The sequence below is a fragment of the Elephas maximus genome, chromosome 1 (assembly GCF_024166365.1).
Source record: "Elephas maximus indicus isolate mEleMax1 chromosome 1, mEleMax1 primary haplotype, whole genome shotgun sequence".
NCBI lineage: Eukaryota > Metazoa > Chordata > Mammalia > Proboscidea > Elephantidae > Elephas > Elephas maximus.
In genome coordinates, this window is record NC_064819.1 from 217243472 (window position 1) to 217267230 (window position 23759).

Below are 23759 nucleotides of genomic sequence, written 5' to 3' on the forward strand. Positions count from 1 at the left end.
GAAGAAAAGTACTACTGCATGAAAATACTGTAACAAATATTGTCATTATTTAATTTGAAATAACAGGGCAACACAGGAATACAAAGGCCAAGTTCCCCTTGATAACCAGAAAAAGCAAACAAAGGGGATAATTTTCTACCTGTCCAAGTGGCAATATTTTTCAGATTTATAGTATCCACTGCTGATCAGGATGCAGTAAAGTGGGTACTAGGATATGCAGCCAACAGGATAATAAATAGTACAGCTCTTCTGGAGGACAATTTGCAACATGCAAGAGTCTAAAGAAACACCTTGATTAACTTCATGGCAAGAGATGTAGACCAAGGAAATGATTAGATATACAATGATACAAATATTTGTGGACAAACAGGAAAAATAAAAATTTTTTATATCCCTATGCTTCAGCATGGTATATTTTTATTATGGGAGATAATGGCTGCATTTCTCTGGGCTCTGTTGGGTATGCTATGAGTTGACTTTTTCAATGGTGGTATAATCCAAGATCAGTTTGGAGGTTTGACTAGCAAGAAAGTTGTGGGTTGGCTGGACATGGAAAAGATGAAGCAGGATTGCAAATACTTGGGCTCAACAAATTTAGGATAATAGAGCCTTCTATGTGGTCTAAAGACAAGTGAAACGAGTATATTTGTGACAAGCTGGGAGCTCTGAGCATCAAAGGCAAGCTTAGACAACGAACTGAGGGGCAGGGGGAGGAAGAGACCGTTCAGAAGCAGAGAGGAGTTGCCAGACCTGAATTGTGGGGAACCCTCAGGCACCATTTCTGGAGTGGCCGTGGTGGTGGCGGCGGGTGGGCTGGTCCTAGCGTTCGGCCACAGTTTCCTCAGGGAGAAGCAGCCAGCCACACAGCCCACTCACACCTCCGGAACCTGAGCAGAAGGGCGCTGTCTGCAAAAGCTAAGTACTTGCGTATATTTTACCGCGCCCCACCCCCCACCCCCACCGAGCCCCAACCCAGCTTCAGTGGCTGAATCCCTAGGCCTGAGATAGACCCTGGTGAGCACCTGGAGCCGTCCTCCCGGTGTTGGGGAAGGAAAAAAATTCCAACTGGGGGGAAAAGATAATTTGCTAGCTCCATTAACTGGGAGAGCTTGGGACAGAAGCAGCTCCTGTCTAGGCATAAACCATCCGTGGACCTTGAGCACCTTTCCCTTCTGCATGGGCCTGTGCGGACCTATTTCAGGAGAATAAGCCCTTGTTGGCAAACTCCCACCATTTCAGCAGTGCCTTGGAGAGGTGGGTGTTTGACATTTGACATTGCTTTGCCTATTAAATAAGGTCCTCACCTACGCACAACAGAGACCTAAGGACTGGTGGCTCCACTTGGGTCGCCCAGCCACCTGTGACAGGGGCCCAGGGAAAACTGGTACCTCCCAGTCCTTACAACAAAACCTTTGGGTGCCCATGGTCCCTCTGCAGAGCCCACCCACCAGCACGCTCTAGGGAACAGAAATGCGTTTTCCTCAGAGACACTTGGGGGTCGGTTCTCAGCCCTCTGCCTTGTTCAGAGCATGACCCTCTGCTGTTTTTATGTGGTCTAACCCAGCCTGTTTGAGTTCCAAATTTGGTTTGAGCCCCAAATCCCAACTAAGAGGAGAGAGTTAACTTTGCTTTCTTTGCCTCTTTTGTTTAGACATCTTCCTTGAGACCTGGACCTCAGGGGTGTCTATGGCTTAGAGTGAGATTTGTGAGTTTATGCATGCTTGGAATAGTCACTAACTAGAAGACTGGAGGTTCAAGCCTACCCACAGGTACCATGGAAGAAAGGCTTGGCAATTTACTTCAGAAAAACTAGCCATCAAAAACCCTATGGAGCACAGCCCTATTCTGATACATATGGAGTTGCCATGAATCATAATCAACTCAGTGACAACAGTTTGGACAACAATTTAGGCCATAAGGCCTTAAAAGGGGTGACAGTGGCAGGAAGAAGCCTGTGCTTTCTATACTGAAAACCTATAGGGACTCCCTTTGGCTTATTGCTTCAAGTCTGAAATTCTATGACGAGCTGTTAAGAGTTCCATAAATAATAGACATTTTTATTATCATCATCTTTATTAACTAGGCTAATGGAGTCTGGGTTCCTTACTTTCCCCTCACACGTGGTATTCCCTCTGTTTCTCACCCGTGTCACTGATACTCCTGCCTAGTAGTGCTTTCTTCCTCCTCCTCCTCCCTTCCTTGTTCTGTTTCTTACCCTTACTTAATGGTGGCCTATGTCCAATCTCCTCCATGAAGCTTCTCTGGGATTCCACAGCTATTGATTCCTTTTCTAAATATTTCTGCCCTTACAGTTGGACCCACATGATTTGACTCTTTAACATACAAACAGCACAGATACAGGCCTATGGAAGGTGCTCCACGAGTGACTGAGAAAGTGATTTTCAAAATGAAAATGCAATCACTGCAGCACTAAATTTTTAATTTGTTGAATTACCTAAATGAATGAACTGGCATTCTCATTTTAATTTTATTCTAAACACTGTAAAAAATATCCCTGTTTTTCCAGGCACTGACACCTTCATCCATCAGAGAACTGAGTGGACATGAACCTTGCACAACTGTCTACCAAAAATGCTGTATTCACAAGTTTAAAACAGAGCATGGTTATGATTCTTTTTCTTTTTTAAGAGAGTTGAAGTATATTCTCATTTACTTCATTCTCATTAATTCAGTCTGAAATAATTAACTGAATTCCCCCCACTTTATTTTTTTCTATTTGTACACAGCTTCTTATTTTATTTTTACAGATGTTAAAAGCTCCTAATTTGACTAATATATTAAATAGACATTTCATTTTCTATTACAGTTTTTATTCAATAACCTCTAGTAATAGCTTATAGTTATCACGTTTCCTGTTGAATGTTCTTAAATGTATTCTAGTTACCATCAATAATAGTCAAGGCTTAGTTAGATCGTCCTCTCAGATCGTCATTGTCTTCCTGAGCTGTTAGTCATTTCCTAGGAGAACAATTGAGATAACATAGAAGAGCGTGCTTATGTTGCAGGTGGAGTCTACATTGACAAGATGATGGTGGTTTTGCAATTGTCAGTAGGCTCAGGGGAAGTATTGTGGTGGATTTTGGGTAACAAAATACCTCCCAGCTATCCTTGTCCTTGGGATCACAAATTACGGTAGGCCTCTATAACTTGTATCACCATAGCATTCTCCTACAGGAAGTCAAGAGCAATAGCAACTCACCACTAACCCACAATCCTGGCCAACACGCCTCATGCACAGACATCTTCTGTCTGTATTTGCATGTTGGCTTTGTGTAGATTTGTGTGTTGCTATAAAAAAAAAAAAATTTTTTAATTTTTTTTTTTTTTATGATGCTGAACAAGTTTCAGTGAAGCATCCAGACTAAGATAGACTAGGAAGAAAGGCCTGGTGATCTACTTCCGATAAAAGTTAAGCAGTGAAAACTGTATGGATCACAATGGTCCAACCTGCAACTGATCATGAGGATAGTGCAGGCCTGGGTAGCATTTTGTTCTGTTGAACATGGTGTAGTTATGAGTCAGGGGCCTATTCAACAGCAGCTAACAACAACAAAAATCCATAATATTCTTTGAGGCACAAAACAGTGTTTTCCACCTGGATAAATAAAACTGTAAAAAAATCCTCCAAGGTATTTTCTATGCTGTCCCAGATTACATTCGTGTTGTAGACATACCTGGTGACTCAGCAGTTGTTGAAGCAAAGGGAAATCACTGGTGCCTTCACTCTGTAGTTCTGTGAGCCTCCAGCGGGTACACCTGAAAAACCAATTCCAGGTGTTCATAGAGAAGATGGTTTAAATGGCATTCCTGTTGACCTCACCGCTAGAAGAAGCTGTCACATTTGATCAATGCGGCAGCGCCATGCTGACCACTCTTCCCCTGGTTTCCCTTCTGAGAGTACACAGGGTGAATGCACATGCTTTGGTCCCACTTCCCACTTCTTAGCAAACCGATCTCTGTAGTGGCTTTCTTATCTCTAGTTGAGGGTGGAATTCAGCTCCTCATGCCCCATGTTAGCAAGAAAGAGGAGGCTTTCTCTTTCTGTGTTATCAAGTTCAGTTGAAGGATGCTAGAAAGCAGCAGGCCCCTAAGTAGTACAGTGCTTTAAATGTACCCATACAGCTATACCCTAAAACGTGCAAATATGCATGCACGTGTGTGCGTGCACACACACACACATGCACATACACACACACGGTGACAGGGTAAGAAATAGCTCTATTATCACTGCATTTTGCACCCAGAACCAAGATTGCTGTCCAATGAGACAGGTTTGGTGTAAATCCAGCACATGAGCCTAGAGTTCCCCTTCCTGTATGATGACTTACATGTATCCGTCCTTCATTCTTCAATGTAGGCTTGGTTATGACTAATCTCAGTCCATTATTTCAGCTTTCTCAACTTTGAACATTAGTGATTAGGTAGATATCAAAGTCTGGGGTCTCCTCTCTAGAGTTGCCTCTTGGGTCGTGTGGTTGGTTCTGAGAATCAAATAGATACATTTAGGGGAGGAGGCAGACCTATACCATCTAAATGTTAGGATCTCATTGAAGATAATTGTCTTTTTAGGAAAAGTCACTTTAGGCTCAAAAAAAGAACAAAGAGTAAATGTAGACAAAGCGGCATCCTGCCCACATTTGTGTTTGTCTTGTATATCCTCATCTAAGTGTAACTAGAAGCCATCAGAGGAAGTCTTGACATATTGCACAATTAGTGTTTCCATAGGGCCAAATTTCATGATCGAGACGTCTGCAAAAGAAGGTATAATACCCGGCATCCTAGAAAGCAAAATTCTTATAAGACACTAAAAAATCCCATAATCAATAGAAATGTTGACAAACAAATACTAAATTCCATATGTTGCTCAAGCGTGTTTTTGCTGAGTATGTTTTGATAAGCTTGAACAAAGCCAGTGTCTTAGTTATCTAGTACCATTATAACAGAAATGCCACAAGTGGGTGACCCAACAAGCAAAAATTTATTTTCTAACAATTTAGGAGGCTTGATGTCCAAGTTTAGGGCACTGGCTCTAGGTGAAGGCTTTCTCTGCCTGTCTACTCTAGGAGAAGGTCTATGTCTCTTTTCAGCTTCTATCCCACAAGGTGGCACCTATCTTCTGCCATCTCTGCGTCCTTGCTTTTTTAATCTGTATACCTCAAAAGAGATTGATTTAAGACACACACACACACAAAAAAAACCAAACCCACTGCCGCCGAGTCAATTCTGACTCATCGTGACCCTATAGGACAGAGTAGAACTGCCCCATAGAGTTTCCAAGGAGCACCTGGAAGATTTGAACTGCCAACCTCTTGGTTAGCAGCCATAGCACTTAACCACTATGCCACCAGGGCTTCCTGATTTAAGACACATCCTACGTTAATATTGCCTCACTAACATAACAAAGAGAACCCATTCTCAAATGAGATTGTAACTACAGGTATAGGGGTTAGATTCTGGGGGAGACACAGTTCAATCCTTAACGGCCAGCTTGTGAAGGACTAACCCCAAGAGTGCAGTCTGGTTTAGCTCCAGGAATCTAGCCTCCTCAAAGCTTGTCCTTACTGTTTGGCCTCCAAACTCATATTACCAACCAACACCATATGACTGCCTAAAGGGCCACTCGTTTAATTAGATTTTTAAGTTAACCTTTTGTAGGTATTTCCCCCTAGAACATAAGGTGCACCTCCAGGCTTTTAAGCTTATGGGTAACAATTGCGTCCAGGAGGGATGTCCCTGTAGCATTCCGGGAACTCAGATAAAGCCTTAGGGAATCAGTTAGTTTCTTGTGGCTAGGTCTGTGCAAAGATTGTAGAATCTGGAATATTGATTCTTTGTGTGAGTTTTTTTTACAAAAGGTTTTTGCCATTTTTTTTTTTAAACTTCTCCTGTGCAGTAATGAATGGATAAAACCAGTTGCCATTGAATCGATTCTAACTCATAGCAATCCCATGAGTATCCGAGTTGACTGTGCTCCATACAGTTTTCAGCAGCTGATTTTTTGGATTTAGATCACTAGGCCTTTCTTTTGAGACACTTCTGGGTGGACTTGAACCTCCAACCTTTTGGCTAACATCTGAGCATGTTAGCCAATTGCACCTTGCAGGGATGATGAAGAGAATCTATATAAAGAGCCATGCAAAAAAATCTGCCTTCATGAAAAATGATGGTGACCTTACCATATAAAAAATGTTTTGGAATGCTTTTTTATAGATTATATGTAATCTACAATAAGGGGCAATTTCATTTTGGACACACAACCATTTATTAGTATGGCAGTAAATACTGCATCTTTCCATGAGTCTTCTTAATGTAACGTCATTCTTGGCTACAACTAAGCAAGAGACAGAGGAGCATAATACTCAAGAGTGAGAGCTCTGGTGTCAGATTTGCTGAGTTTCTAATCTAGCCACTACCACTTTCCAGCTGTGTGGTCTTGGACAAGTTATTTGATCCACTAATCCTTGGTTTTTTCATTAATAAGCTGGGGCAGTAATACCACTTGTTTCATAAGTCATAATAAGGTGAATGAAGTGATAAACTGCCTTGCTTGCTGAAAGTGAAGAGGACTTGAAGCACTTAGTGATGAAAATCAAAGACCATAGCCTTCAGTATGGATTACACCTCAACATCAAGAAAGCAGAAATCCTCACAACTGGACCAATCATCAGCATCATGATAAATGGAGAAAAGACTGAAGTTGTCAAGGATTTCATTTTATTTGTATCCACAAGCAACACCCATGGAAGCAGCAGTCAAGAAATCAAATGATTGCAACAGATTGCATTGGGCAAATCTGTGGCAAAAGACCTCTTTAAAGTGTTAAAAAGCAAAGGTGTCATCTTGAAGACTAGGGTGTGCCTGACTGAAACCATGGTATTTTTAATTGCCTCATATTCATGTGAAAGCTGGACAATGAATAAGGAAGACTGAAGAAGAATTGATGCCTTTGAGTTGTGGTGTTGGTAAAAGAATATTGAATATACCATGGACTGCCAAAAGAATGAACAAATCAGTCTTGGAAGAAGTACAGCCAGAATGCTCCTTAGAAGCAAGAATGGTGAGATTACGTCTTACATACTTTGGACATGTTGTCAGGAGGGATCAGTCCCTAGAGAAGGACATCATCCTTGGTAAAGTAGAGGGTCAGTGAAAAAGGAGAAGACCATTAAGGAGATGGACTGACACAGTGACTGCAACAATGGGCTCAAGCATAATGATTGTGAGCATGGTGCAGGACTAGGCAGTGTTTTGTTCTGTTATACATAGGGTCGCTACGAGTCAGAACCAACTCAACGGCACCTAACAACAACGACTGAGTTTCTGCAGCATACCAAGCTTTCAACCATGTTAACTATCATTACTGATGCTAGCTGGGATGTGATGCTAATTCTTGGATGTTTTTTGAAAATAAGTTTTTATTTTAGAATAGTTTCAGATCTAAAGAAAAGTTGCAAAGATAGTACAGAGTGTTTCCATATACCCTGCACCCAGTTTCCCCAGTTGTTAACATCTTATATTTTTATGTTACATTTGCCACAATTAATGATCAAACATTGATACGTTATTATGAACTAAACTCTATATTTTGATTAGTTTTTCTGTTTTCTGTTCCAAGATCCCATGCAGGATATTACATTTATTTGTCACGTATTCTTAGGCTCCCCTGAGCAGTGACATTTTCTTAAACTTTCCTTGTTTTTGATGACTTTGACAGTTTTGAGAAGTACTCGTCAGATATTTTGTAGAATGTTCCTCAATTTGAGTTTTGCAGATGTATTTCTTACACTTAGACTGGGATTATCAGTTTTGGGGAGGAAGCCCACAGAAGTGAAGTGCCATTCTCAACACAAGTCAAGAGCATATCCTATCAAATTATCACCGATGATGTGGATATCGATCATCTGGCTGAGGTAGTGTTCACCAGTGTTTACTGTATAATTGCTTTTTATTCCCCCTTTACTATACTGTACACCCTGAAAACAAGTCACTAAGTATATCCCACACTTAGACGGGGAATTTTGTTCCACCTCCTTAAGGACAGAGTATCTACATAAATTATTTGAAATGCTACTGTACAGGAGATTTTCTCTTTTCCTCTATTTTTTATTCAAACATTTATTTATATCAATATAGACTCATAGATATTTATTTTGTATTTTGGATTATACTACAATACTACATTATTTTTTGTTGTTGTTCAAGGTGTTATAGCTTTGGTCATTGGAAATTGTTTCAGTTGGCTCTGGTGTCCCTTTGACATACCCCATCATTTTGTTTTTTGAGCGCTTCCTATCTTTCTGGTACTATAAAATGCTCCACTCTCATATACATTTCCTGTCCCAGTTCTACAATCAGCTATTCTCCAGAAGAGCCTTGATCCTTTTTTACTGGGGAATGGTGTTAGAAATCAAGATCTGGGACTGAATGTGCTTGTTGCTACTGAGGTGTTGCTACTTCAGTGGATAGAACAAGGAAATACATGTATACCAACCTACACGTAAACATATATATTAAACTAAACATAATCTCATAGTGATATCCCCAACAGCATTCCTGTTTCACATGGTGTATTCTAGCCTTTTCCCTTTGCTTATCTGTAACTTCCCACTCCAACAGTGATAAATCTGGTTTCTACCATCTGCCATCCATTTACTTATTTGTTTGACTTTTATACATATTTACAGCTATTTCAGAATGGTTACCTGTAGCTCCATGAGAAATAACTACTACCCAGGGGAGTAAAGTGCCTACATCCCATTCCTAGATATGATTTTGATGGATTTGGATCAGTATTCTGGCCTCTCAATATGTTCCTTCTTACTAGAATTTGTATTTGGTACTCTTGGTTTTGTAAATATGTCCCTCACAACCTGAAAAGAATGGTTGACACATTCAAACAGATTTTCATGATGTCTGGGCTTTGTATTTGTTTTATTACATAGGCTCTGCTGAGAGTTTTTCACCTATATGCTCTGGATACAATTAATCTTAGGAGCTACTCTTTTAATTTCTGTGAAAGACATTGACTAAAGTCTCACTGGCAATGAGTTTTTATTAGGTCCTTAAACCAGAAATGATACGTGTTGCCTTCGAGTCAATTCTGACTCATAGTAACCCCATAGGACAGAATAGAACTGCCCCATAGGGTTTCCAAGGAACTGCTGGTGGATTCAAACTGCTGACCTTTTGGTTAGCAGCCAAGCTCTTAACCACTGTGCCACAAGGGATCCTTGGGAATTTCAGGTTGATTCTTTTCGGGAGAAACTGTTAGGAGATACCACATGAAAGCAACATGTCATTTAAGATATTCAGGAAATTTCTGCAATTACAACATTGGGACAGATAGTGCTATGGTCTCCTGGGCTGTTAAGCCTACATCAAATATCACTGTGAAATATTAACTAATAGTGCCCTGGGGAAATGAATCTTCAATGACAAATCTATAGTGTATTTTATTCCTAGGTGATGCAGACGTGGTAGTAAATGCTATGGCCTGTATTTAAACCACAGAGTCTGCCCTGAGCACAGCAGGCTTTGTTCTAGGCCCCCATTTCAGCCACATATAGTTTGAATTCCAAAAATTCCAAAAAAAAAAAACGCTGAAGGATATGAAACTCTTTAATATGTCCCAAAGTAGATTTTTTTAGATATAGTATTGTCTCGAGTCGATTCTGACTCATAGTGACCCTATGCACAATAGAACGAAACACTGCCTGGTCCTGCGCCATCCCCACAATTGTTGTTATTGTTGCAGCCACTGTGTCAATCCACCTCATTGAGGATCTTCCTCTTTTCTGCTGACCCTCTACTTTACCAAGTATGATGTCCTTCTCCAGGGACTGATCCTTCCTGACAACATGTCCTAAGTATGTAAGATGCAGTCTCACCATCCTTGCTTCTGAGGAGCTTTCTGGTTGTACTTCGAAGACAGATTTGTTCATTCTTTTGGCAGTCCATGGGATATTCAATATTCTTCGCCAGCAACACAATTCAAAGTTGTCAGTGCTTCTCTGTCTTCTTTATTCATTGTACTATTAGTTCAGTCTAAATCACTGCATCATGAAACTAGAGGAACTCAAAAAGGACAAACCATTTTCAGGAACTCAAACCTTCCCCCAGAAAACCCACTGTCGTTGAGTTGATTCTGACTCATAGCAACCCGCTAGGGGGTTTTTTAGGGTTTCTGAGGCTGTAAATCTCTATGGAAGCAGACTGCCACATCTTTTTCCCTTTGACCTGCTTATGTTTTTTACAGCCAGCCTTTCAGTTAGCAGTCAACTGCTTTAACCACTGCACCCCAGGAACTCAAAGAGGCCCATAATAGCATTAAACCATGGAACCCCCTTTCATATTTAAAAAAGAAAGAAAATAGCATCCTTCCTATCACCCATGAATAAGGGCAGGTGGTGCTATGAGCATATACCACCCCTTAAAAGTTTAGAAGAGGACAAAAGAAATAGGCTTGTAATGGATTCTCACCCAGCAGGTTGTTGAGAAGGGAGTTGGTTCCTGATGAATTTTAACAGTCTAACTTCCCACATTGGCTAAAGCAGGCAGCTGTCTGTAACCTACTCCAGTCTCTACCATTGCCTGCCAAATGCTTACTACAGACCTACAAGAATTAGTTACTCCCAGAGGGAGTGGTTTCTAACTCCAGGACACTGGTTTTGTGCCAGATCAATAATAAAGGCAAAGACACAGCAAGCTGCCTTCTCAGGTGGTTACTGCCTGCCCCTGTATTCTCTCTTTAGAGAAACAAAGAGCCCCACAGTTCAACTGAATATCCTCACCTGATCTTCCACATCACTTAAGCACACCAGTGAGTACCCCCTTCTGTTTTTCAACTACACCATAATTTTTCAAAATATGAATTAGCTAAAACGCAATTGTGTTTTCAGGGAATTGAAGGCTTACCATACATTATCATCAATTTGCAGGGAAGCCTGCTGCTCATGTGTCACATAACTGGGCGATTTCTGTCTTAACAATAGATCATGATGATGTTTTTAGAAAATGCCTTTATTATTCACATATGTTAAATCCAGGTGGGTTTAAGCAATCGAAGTTCAAGTAATAATAATCGTGATAATAACAGGCTTGATGTGATGATCTTTCCTTTCCTCTCTCCCATCCTATGTAAGAGTTAATTTACATATTAATAAAATGAATAGAAAATAATGGAAGGGTCATATTTTTCTGTGATGTGAGCAGAGAGAGCTCTTTAGGGTAAGAGGAGATGATGGACTCAGAGGAACTAAAAAAATTTCACAGATCCTAGACTCAAGCATGGGCAAGGCAAGACTGTTCCAAATCTTATCACCAATTCTCCATGGAAAAGCCTGAAGAAAATTTAGCATCCCAGACCTTCAAGCAAAATTGAGGGCAATTGAGTGCTTTGAGGTCATTATAAAAAAAAAAGATAATAACATAATTAATCTTCCTACAATTTAATCTAATACTCAGGTAATTTAAAGGAATGGGGACTTTGTTTTATTTACTTGATAGGTTAGCAATATAAAATAATTACAGCCCTTTCTATTTTGATGGGAATTGAGATTGCAACAAATTGTGTATCGAATATAGAATGGTGCCAGATCAAAAGAGGCAGTGGGGTGCTACAAAGGGCAAGAAATCAGGAGGATATATTCTCCAGGGAGAGTCATGTTTTCTAATGTTACCCAGAATGTTTCCTTGCTTTATGGGAAAATAGGAAATGCTTCTTTTGAAGTTTGAAGTTAATGTTGAGGGTCCAGATTTGAGAAGACAGCATAACAGATGGGGTTGCACTAACAAGATCAAAAGTGCAGGTATGACCAGAAATACTTTATTGGTGGCAAACTTTATTTCAATCTATTTTTTATATTTTTCAACTCTGGACATTCAAACTGAGACAAGCTTACTGAAAACTCAGAACTGACTGCGTTTGCCAACAAATGTCCTGCCACCTCTAATGTGACTGCTCCGTAATGGGGAAGGTGCTCCATGCCTGCACAGGGCAGCATGACAGGGAGCAGCCCAGCTCTGGAGGTGGCTACCTACACATGCGCACGGCCCCTGTCACTTGCTGCCTGTGTGACCCTAAATACGGGACTGCTGGGATTTTTGTGGGCTAACCAGTGCACCTCTTTCCAAAATTTGGATCCAACTGAGAAGTAGACCCAACTGTCAGACAGATGAAGATTAAAATATAAGTTTTTTAGTAATATGACATGGTTGTAGCTATAAAAAAAAATCCATTGTTGTTGAGTCGATTCGGACTAAGAGCAACACTATAGGACAGAGTAGAACTGCCCTATAGGGTTTCCAAGGCTGTAATCTTTATGGAAGCAGGCTGCCCCATCTTTCTTCCATGGAGCAGCTGGTGAGTTGGAACCACCAACCTTTCAGTTAGCAGGTGAGTGCTTAACCACTGTGCCACCAGGGCTCCTTGGTTTTATATATATATATATAGACATATAAATTTAAAAATACTTTATAAAAACTAGAATTAATTAGTAAATTTAGCAAGGTTGTAGGATGCAAAACCAATATATACATACTGGTAGTGTTTCTATATGCTAAAACCAAAAAAAACAAACCAGTTGCCATCAAGTCAATTTTGGGACAGAGTAGACCTCCCCTATAATGTTTCCAAGGAACAGCTGGTGGATTCAAACTACCAACCTTTAGGCTAGCAATGGATAATTTAAAACATTTAAAAATATACCAATTGTAGTAGTACCAGAAAAATTAAATACCTAGGATCTGTATGCTGAAAGCAGCAAAACAGTGCTAGGATAAATTAAGGAAGCCCTGAGTAAATGAGAGCCTTCTTCTGGAAATGTCCTGCACCATGGTCTGGGTAGCGGTTTAAGTGGATGTGTACATATATAAAAATGTACTGAGCTGTAAAGATTTCTGCACTTTACAGTGAGTTATACTTCAATAAAAAAAAGAGTTTTCACAAAGGTTTAAACTAACAAAGAAACTAATCGACAAACAAAAAACAAAATCTGACTGGGGACATGGTTTAGATATGTGGCCACAATAAAACCAACCAGTTGCCGAGGAGTTGATTCTGATTTGTGCGGACCTCACGTGTGTCAGAGTAGTACTGTGCTTCACAGGGTTTTCAGCGACTGATTTTCTGGAAGTAGATCACTAGGGCTTTCTTCCAAGGTGCTTATGGGTGGACTTGAACCTCCAACCTTTTGGTTAGCAGCCAAGCATGTTAATCATTTGCACCCCCAGGGACTCCATCTGGCCACAATAGAGTTTCTAATTCTTGACCCCAGAAATAGATGGATTAACCTGTCTAGCCTCTGCCCAGCTGAGCAGCTACATTTACCACAGGCCAGAGAACCAGAATCTTGAATACTGCTAGGAGCCTAGATCCAAATGGGAGAGAAAGGGGCTGCACTGAGAAAGACTGGTTTCTTTTTCTCAAGCCACCAACCAGATGAGTCACTTCTCTTCCCATTTCTGTTCCTCTTGAGGCCTGAGGTGTTCCTCAAATTGGGGTCTCCTCACAAAGGAAAAAGAGAAAAGAGGTCCCCCTCCCCAGCTGTGACTTCACTTCTCTGTGCTTTAGTCTTCTCATTTGTAAAACGGCGGTCATAGCGGAACTTATGTGGTTGTAAATGAGTTAAAAGAGATAATACGTGTGGAGAGCTTTGCCAAGTACCAATAAATGTGGAATTGGAGGAGCAAAGCAGAGAGTTTTAGGAGGGGGGAGATCTTCAAACAGATAACTTGATCCACTTGTGTTATTTTATAGATTAGGAAACTAAGGCTCAAGGGGTCAAGACCTTTGCCCAGGCCCCACTGCTATTGGAAATACATTGTTGATATAGTGCAGCAGAATGACTGTATCTAGAAGCCAAGTGTTCATGTACCTAGCTGAGTTCTTTCTGCTGTGCCGTTCTGCTGATCCTAAATGGCAGGGAGAGTATTGCCGATTCTTCTGCCAATGAACATGAATTTCCTGGTTTCCAAAGATACACTCTCTGTTCCTACCCCGCAGAGGCTCTGTATGCCGGTGCACTCAGGTAGCAATTTATACCCCTTGTTTGTGCTCCTGCAATGAGAACAAGATTACTGTTTAGAATCAAGGTAGCTATTTTCCCAATCCACCGTGAAGTAGTTAGGCAGGTATTCTTTTGAAGGTAAATAAACACATTCAACTATGATTATTTGATTCCGTTTAGTATGCTAGAAAAAGGTAATGGTTTAATGATACCCTAGCGGTCTATGGCAGTTAATGCACCACAGAGAATGAATCATAAAATCCAGTGCTCACTAAGACCTCCAAACCTGATGTCATGAAAAGGCACACCCTCAGGGAGTCAAAAGTGTTTCCACCTTCCACCCAGTGACAATATTATTCCGTTGTGATTTTCTATTCACGGATCATGAAAATACAGGGTGTTTGGGAGACAGGAAAACTCTGTAACATATCCTTCTTTGTTAGGTGATAGAGCCTTGGAACATTATCTGGGGACAGTTGCTATGGCAAAGAAAATGGTCTCATAAAGTCCACATCATTTTCTACTTCTATGTCATGTGTTTCCAAATGCTAGTTCATTAGCCTGAAGCCACAGGAGGCTGAGCGTGGGGTAGCAGCTGAGAGAGTGTTTGTATTGGTGGTAGCACCCATCTCCATGTGCAGAGCCAGTAGACAAGCGGGTTAGGGACGTGCCTGTGTTCACCTCAGATTTGCACAAACACACAAGCTGTTTGTTTGTTTTGGGAAGGGGTGGGAGCTGTGACTTTGGAAGTATTCCCTGGAAACGTGTGTCTAGCTTCCTGCTGTCTGTGTGGTAGATACTTCCTTGTTATAGCTTGCTGTAGACAGATTGGGTGCCAGTGCTTCTAGTCAGAGACACAGCCGTACACATCTGGAACAATTTTAAGGAGAAAGGCAAACTGGGGCTTGATGATGATGCTTTTATACAGCAGGCTGCCATGTTACCAGGAAAAACGCCTTCTCTGCAGGGCCAGATTAAGCACTGATAGTCTGTGTTGCCCCTCTGCTTACTCACGCATTCCGACAGAATGTGTGAGTTACATATACACACATGTATATTTGTGTGTGTGTCTAGCTATCCATTATGTAACTTCTTTTTAAATGCAATTCATCTTGGATCCAGTTGCTTATTGGGTGAATGTAGCAAAAGTTAGGCTAGATAGCCCACCCCCACCTCCTGTTTATGAAAAAGAAATAGTATACTCCCAAGAGACCTGTCAAGATAAGTTTCAATCACACGAGAGGGGACCGTAGGAGACAGATGTCAACGAAGGTGTTGACATGGTAGGAGCCTATAGCTTAAACAACCTTGCACGTGGGCACCCTTGTGACCCTGCATGAACTGCATTTCCATTCAGCACATTCACAGGCATTGGAAGTGGTATCAATGGCATTCAGTGCCCTGCTGGTTCCCATCCACTGAGCAGTGCTCACTTTTTCTTGTGTCCTACCTGCTTGTCATTTCTGGGTTTTTGGTTCGTACAACTGGCACCCCTGTTTTGTTGATGCCCTGAGCACATACTTCCCTTGCTTACCGAGTAATTCATCCCTGCTTTTCTGTTTTTTTTTCTGTAAATTTCTGTGTCTGTGCCCACTTTACAACTAAGTGTAACAGAGCAAGGACCAAGGAGGCATTTGAACTCTAGTTGTTCCACTGCTCTTTCCTCACCCGTAAAATGGTGAGATTAATGTCTGTTTGGCAAGATTATTGTGAATATCTGAGCTGATGTATTAAGTATTATGCATAAAGAACACAAAAAATGATAGTAACGTTGTATGTATTTCCCATTAACATTAGACAAAGGTAAAATTAAATAATTAAAATTAATAAGACTATTGTACTGATTGCTTTTTGGCAGAATAGGTATCTATAGATAAATTTTACCCACGAAAATAACATCAGTAGATCCAGTTAGAGGGCAACGTGGTTCCAGAGATGCAGCAGTTTGCCCAGTTTATGCTGTGCTCTGGAATGATTATTACTAGCACTCACTCTCACTCCCAAAAGTGGCCCAGTTTGGATGTTAAATTATGTAATCACTGCAAATACAGATCAAAAGGAAAATCTTGATCTCGGAGAAATCTAACAGCGGTTACTGTCTAGCACAAACTGAGCCCTGATGGCCCAAGCACCCTCTAGACAATTCCGGCTGAAGACATTTGTACTGGAAACACCCACGTGATTTTTTTATATCATAAATCTTAGATAGCAGTTATCCCAACAAGACAGAGTTCATAGACTTGTCCCTAACGGAGAATTTTCCGTTTGGTAAGGAACACGTTGTGCTCATCCCCGTGTTTCCCCCCGTCTACTCCTGGTGTCGACTGTAATCGCTGTGTCTTCGGCGGATGCCTTGGTGTTGACTAAGGGCTCTTTAGGTGGCTGCTGCCTTGAAGGCTATTTTGCCACTCAATTTTTTTCTTTATTTCTTTAACTAATGGTAGTTTTTTCTGATTAAGGTTATTTTGCTGCTCAAGTTTTACTTTCTTTAACTAACGGTAATTTTTCCGATTCTAGCATCTCTAAGGTTTAGCTGTAGCACTTTGGGGTTTTCGGCAGCCTTTAAAGGCTTAATATTTAAAACTTATTGGAGATGGTATTAATTTATATCTTTTATTATCCTAATAAGTTTGAAAGAGAGGGAAGGAAAACTAACATTAAGGACCAGTGGCTTTTGGTTACAAATGTAAGTTACCTTATTTCAATGACTTTCCAATTTTGTCAAGGAGGATCTTTGCTTTCTGCTTTATATAACCTTCTATACTTATCCTGCATACTTTTATTTGTAAATGCCCTTTTTTTCTTCTTTTACTCTTCATTCCCTCTTGGAAATTTTATTTTTGATCGAGAAGATATTACTTTTAGCAAATTGTACTTTTAACAATTTCCTATTAAAGAATGTTGGAAGTTGGATTAAAATTTGATTTTATCCCCTTCACACTGTACTAGGTGTTTAGAACCTCACTCTTAGGGTAGATGCACATATATATTTTTTACTTTTTCATTTATATCTAAATAAGTCTAAATAAAAATTGTTATTTTATTCCAAGCTTAATATCAAGTCAGAAGTCTTTACTGTTTTCTCTAAGCACTCTAGGCTCCCTTAACTTTTTAAACACTCTGCTACTCTCCAGCCAAGGGACCTTAGTGTCCAGTGACCTTTTTAGGCTAGAACAAACAAGGCAGCTGGTAGGGAGTACAAGGAGCATTATGTGGTTCTCAACAACATAAACAACTGAACTCACCAACCTTCCCACCCCTTAGAACCATGAGCAAACATCACAGAGACCCTCACTGTCAGTCAAGTGGGGGAAGGAAAGCCCACTGCAGAAAGAAGCAAGTTTCTGGAACTAATTCAAGATCTCTAATAGCAGTTTTGTGCTGCAAATATATTTTGTTTCCTGAACCAGTTACCTTTTTCTCAGCAAATAAAGTTGGTCACCAAATTTCTTGTCCATATGTAAGTTCTAAAGTTTAAATTTCTAATGTGAAGCTTATGTCTAATGCAATATTGTTCTTATGAAAATGTTTGGCAATTGCAGGACATCGATCCTCTGTAACATAGGTAGAAATGATTGCAGGGCTTTTGACATTTATAAGTAGAAGCTAAAGGCCAAAATTAAATATTTAGTATAACTTCTTCATCAAGAAATATTTTACCTGAGTTTCTAATAATCAGAAAATCAGATTTAAATATCTCTGTGCTGCAAACCATATATAACAAGAGATTCATTCTACCTATTTCTTCTTCCATCTCTGGATTTCTGTGGCTCTAGAGATGATAAAAATAGTGAAATTGCCAAAACAAAATGTCAGAGTTCAGATATTGTACATACTGAATTACTGTGAATTGTGGGTTGTCATAGAGGACATGGAAAATGCTATTCCAGTACTGTGATACAGAAAGACTTTTAATATAAGTCCCTTTAAACCAAGAGGGAATAAGAGTTATTTCCATTGGTCCTTCAGGATTCCCTTGTAATATGTGAATATTCTTTATTTTCATCTCTGTGAAGAAGTTTGTTTTATATTTTATAAAACCATTACTGTATACAGAAAATGAAACTGAATAAAGTATTTGCAGGTAGAATACATCAGAGCTAATCACAAGCATAAAACTTGAATGAAGTGGGCCTGGCTTTTACCAGTGTCATTGCTCCTCCTCTCCCTGTTGTTCGTTGCCATCAAGTGGGCTCTGACTCAAGGTGACCTTATGTATGACAGAATGAATATTGCCCAGTCCTGTGCCATCTTCATGATCATTGGTATATTTAAACCAGCTGTGGTGGGTGTTGTGTAAATTCACCTTATTGAGGGTTTCCCTCATTTTTGCTGACCTTCTAGTTTAGCAAACATGATGTCTTTTTCTAGTGATTGATCTTTCCTGGTGATGTGTCCAAAGTAAGTGAGTCAAAGTCTCACCTTCCTCACTTCTCGGGGACATTTGGTTATATTTCTCCTAAGGCTGATTTGTTTGTTCTTTTGGCAGTCCACAGTATAGTCAATATTATTCACCAGCACCATAGTTCAAAAGCATCAGTTCCTCTTCTGTCTTCCTTTTTCATTGTCCAACTTTCACATGCACATGTGGGAACTGAAAACTTGCTTGGGTCAGATGCGTCTTTGTCATCAAAGTGACATATTTGCTTTTTTAAACTTTAAAAAGGTCTTTTGCAGCATATTTTCCCTTCCTCTGGGAGCCCTGAAAAGCATTCGAGAGTTAAACATGTAGGTCTGGTCTTCAGTATTGCTACCTTGGTACTGATTTGTTTTTATCGTTACAGGCAATGAAAGCTTAGAAGAGAACTATGTCCAGGACAGTAAAATGGGATTTGTCATCAATGCCATCTACGCCATGGCACATGGGCTGCAGAACATGCACCACGCACTCTGCCCAGGCCACGTGGGCCTCTGTGATGCCATGAAGCCCATTGATGGCCAAAAACTCCTGGACTTCCTCATCAAATCCTCATTCATTGGTGTATCTGGAGAGGAGGTGTGGTTTGATGAGAAAGGGGATGCTCCTGGAAGGTAAAGCAGTTTTTTTTTTTTTTTTTAATTAATGGATTTGACAAACCTTGTGAGCCTCCTAAGACCAGATAGATGGCAACTCTGGCTCTTTCGGTTTCATAATCTCTGGGAATTGTGAAGATAAATGCAGGTAGATAGTTGAAAATATAGGGCTGATATTCCCATGGAACTCACCCAAAAATACCACACAACTTTTTAAAATCTTGGAAATGCTTACTGGTTAATATATACAACCATGGTATCTCACCAGTCCTGCCCCCCTGCCCAGCTATCACCCTGGCCCTTCCCTTGGAACCACTGGACCTCCCTGTAAGCCCGAGAACCTAAAGAGGTTATACCTGGCCAGCTGGAGCCTCTCTGTCCCTGCAGCACCGGGCTGGCATTCTTTTTGATTGATAGATCTCAATGCTATACTGGTTGTGAAGTATTACATCTGCTTTAAAAAGCTTGATTTAGGAAGGGAACCAAATCCTATTCATGTGTTTCTTCTGCTCAGGCTAATTTATGTTTCTGCAACTGCGTCTCTTAGAAAAAGAAGGGAAATAATTTTCTGTTGAGGATTGAATCCCTGTGCCTGTTAAAGAATTAGTCAAACCAACAATAGTTTAGCTTAACTAGTAAAAATGTCTTCCTTGAACATTGTATTCTTTTAAGATATATTTACATGGTATCAAATTGACAGCAGCAACTTGAAATATTAGATAGAGAACTTAGGGAGCAATGAGTTTATGTCAATGGGAGAGAAAAAATTCGGAAAGAAAGGTGAGAATGGTTGCACAACTTGAATGTAATCAATGTCACTGAACTGTGCATGTAGAAATTAAACCTAAGTGGTGCAGTGGTTAAGCACTCGGCAGCTAACTGAAAGGTCGGTGGTTCGAACCCACAAGCCACTCCTCAGGAGAAAGAGATGGCAGTGTGCTTCTATAAAGATTTATAGCTTTGGAAACTCTATGGCGCAGCTCTACTGTCTCCTATAGGGTTACTATGAGTTGGAATCAACTCAACAGCAACGAGTAACCCTCTGCTGTTAGGTGCTGTCAAGTCAGTTCTGACTCATAGCGACCCTGTGTACAATAGAAGGAAACACTGCCCAGTCCTGCACCATCCTCACAATTGTTGTTATGCTTGAGCCTATTGTTGCAGCCACTTTGTCAATCCATCTCACTGAGGATCTTCCCTCTAGGGAGGGCAAATGATATAAATCACTGCCAACAATTACAACAATGAATTCATCAGATTCCTTCCGAACCACCGGTTAGGTGGGAGCAGATTTTTTGTTGAATTACGAGTGGGGTGGATATGGTGCTCCAGTGTCTGGACATGTAGGGAGCTTCTGAGTGCTGAGTGCCTTAGGGCATGGTGACAGGAGGAACAAGTAGGGCTGCAGTTTAGAACACTGACTACCTAACCTCCTATACCCTTGATTATAATCCTACATTCTACTGGAAACTAGGCTCACTGAAAGGTCAGATTTGGAATGGAAATCATTCTTTGTGATTCTATAAGATAAAGTTCAAAATGTGCCTAGCAGAGGCCAAATGCCTTTTAGACTCTTCATAGATATGAATGTTCTGTTGCTTTCTCTGTAGGTTATCCAAAATATACGAGTTACTGTGGAGTCGATCCTAACTCATGGTAACCCCATGTGTGTCGGAGAAGAACTGTGCTCTATAGGGTTTTCAATGGCTGGTTTTTCAGAAGTAGATCACCAGGCCTTTCCTTTGAAAGGAAACCCTTGTGGCATAGTGATTAAGTGCTATGATTGTTAACCAAGAGGTCTGCAGCTCAAATCCACCAGGTGCTCCTTGGAAACTCTATGGGGCAGTTCTACTCTGTCCTATAGGGTCGCTATGAGTTGGAATCAACTTGATAGCAATGAGGGGTTACTTTGAAGACTTTCTGGGTGGACTCAAGCCTCCAGCCTTTTGGTTAGCAGCCGAGCACATTAACTATTTGCACTACCCAAGGACTCCTATCCAAATTATAAGCACACAATTTTAGCTCATTTCTCCTCCATCTTTAATTACATATTCAAATCATGGGCTTTCCCCTGGGTCCCTTTTCAGGGATCATTTCCTCAAGCTTGAAATTGGTCAGCTTAATCTGTTTTTAATTTCTATTTCAACTATCTCCCTCTACTTCCATCTCCTGTCATGCCATCATTCCCACTTTTGGTTCCTCTTGTAATTATTTTAGTTAATCATCATGCAACATAATCTGAATGCATCTAGAGGATGCTGTAATGATGTAGTGTACAGCATGAGAATATTCTAAGTAAATGCTACTGTGCCGGGAAGGAAGCCGGGGTAGAGAAAAGAGCACACACGACACATGGGAGGTCCTCGTTTTAGTAAGTCAGTGTTTTTCCCTTGGTGCTTTCAGTATTCCTTTTTTTCCCCTCCAGCTTTTCGGGCTTTTTAGAAATGTGTTTCCATACCAAAATATTGTGAAAATTTTCAGTTTCTAAATGCTAATGAAGTGTGAACTGATTTCCCTTATGAAAGAGCAAATCAGGAAATTGAAATAAAAGTCTTAGGAGATGGATTTGTAGGGAAGAGATATTCTAAAGCTAGCATTGCAACAAAACCTTCATGGAAAGCAGTGGTGTCACCCAGTGAGGTAGCTCATGGTGTAACTCCCCCTGCCCATGGACCTCCCCCTGTACCAGGCCATAAAGCATCCTTAGAAATGTTTTTTTTTTTGTACTATTCTTACTCGTAAATTGTAATTCCCATATATTATTCCTTTTCTGTCAATTACTACTTCATTCTCAGAATTTATTGATCTAGGTTCACAATTACTAATTACCACAATTTGGTAGCTAAAACACCAGAAAATCTGACAAAATCAGCGACTATGAAAACACCGGCAGCAACCAAAGCAACAGTGTGTGCTTGCAGTAAGTGCAGATGAAGCCACGTGATTTCAGCATCACTGTAGTTGGGTAACAATGACAGCTGGGACCTTAGTGCGTTAGAAGCTTCAAAAAGTAGGTTAACATAGTATTAGCCTTGTAGGTATATCGATACATGCAAGCTGGACTTACAACAAATGTTTTTGTTGTTATAACTAACTACAGGGATATTTTTATTAAAAAATAATAATAAATTTCTGCTGAAACATTACACATAAAATTTAAAGACAATCATTTTGGTGTCGCCCTCTCTGACAGTGTGACCAGAGACAGTCCATACCTCCTCCTCACCCCGCTCCCCACTAGTGATGCCACTAATGGAAAGCATGTAAGGAGCTGTAATAACCTAATATGAAGTAAAAGGCAAAAATTAAAAGAAATTATAAAGAAAGTTACTCATGCCAAACACTCACAGGAGGTTTTATAGGCATAATGAGTTTAGAATGGGAAAGTATTGGAGGTGTAGATTAGTACCATTGATCAACAGAATGAGTGTGAGCCATCAGCCCAGAGTTATCACCCATTTGGATATCACTCAGAGAGCTACTTTGAAGAAAGTTCTCAGCTGTCTCAGCAACAAGGGGCATAATAATTCTCTATTAGCCATAGGTTAGGGCAGCACCATTCTCTTCTTACTCTAGGCAAGTTTTGTTCACCTGGCAGAGAAGGAAGAAACGACCCTTATTTTCCCAGAATCCCTTTTCTTTTTAGAGGACAGCTAGGGGTAGAAGTTGCCAGAATATGGATATGGAGAAGCCATTGACTCTCAATAGGTGGCAGAACTAATTTGTACATTGAGAACAGGCAGGAAAACCATCAAACTGATATTAGTTGTCTAGAGAAAGAACTGGGCTCTTCCATTCAGCCAATAGGTTTCTGATGCTAACATTGATTGGTAGTAGCTTCTTGGAGTGCTAGGCTGAGAAACATCCTGAGTCAGATTCAGGGACAAAGAATACCAGGATGGATTAGGCATGTGTGCGTGTGTGTCTATGGGGAGAAAGAGAGCTGTTTGTGTTACTTAATCGCCACCCCTTTCCTTGGGTCAAGCAAAAAAAAAAAGCAAGAGTCTGCACCTCTTCTATTCTAGCCCAAGAGTGTGAAGGCTCTGCATAGGTATGAATCATGCTTTGAATAGCCAGTAAGGGAGAGAACAAGGTGTGAGTTGTAGAAAACTGCACATTAAGTTATAGTTTTCTTGGGGAAAATAGCAATATGAAAAAAAGAGTTAACAATACCAGAGAGTTTTCAGTGGCCAAAAGATAAATAGTTATGCCAACACAAAGATGCTCTCCAGTTTCCTTGTATTAATGGAAATAATGAGAGTATTTTGGAATATTCATGGTAATATAAATATGAATGCTATTGTGATGTTACTTACATACCCATCTGTCCCAGTTGAAAAGTGGTTTTACTTGCCTTATCTCAACACATCCCTACTAGAGTCCCATGAAGCTTAAAGTGTTAAGTGACATTTCTAAGTAGTATAATCTACTGTTAAAAATGTTAGAAAAGAGACCCCAGCTTGCACATTGTAACGTCAAGTCCTGTGTTCTTTCCATTGGAAAATGTCCTCCACTGCCAACACTGAAAAACGATGAGATCTAACCCATAGAATACACTCTGGCAACGGTGAAGATTTTTAAATGTAGATTTTGCCATCTTGTAGCATGCAGCATTCAAAATTACTGAAATAGCTGACAACAATTATTTGGATTCAAAATGTTTGTCCTAATCAGTGAAGAGATCAGTTTAAATGTCGGCGCACAAGCTATTAAATCCCT

General features: G+C 40.3%; 1 protein-coding gene across 1 annotated transcript in view; it reads left to right on the forward strand.

The window, feature by feature from the left end:
* GRM1 (glutamate metabotropic receptor 1) overlaps nt 1-23759 on the forward strand; it is a 485985-nt gene that overhangs the window by 376236 nt on the left and 85990 nt on the right. The window contains exon 4 of the mRNA XM_049903091.1: nt 18812-19058. Coding sequence (XP_049759048.1) covers nt 18812-19058 — 247 coding nt within the window. The remainder of the gene's footprint in view (nt 1-18811; nt 19059-23759) is intronic.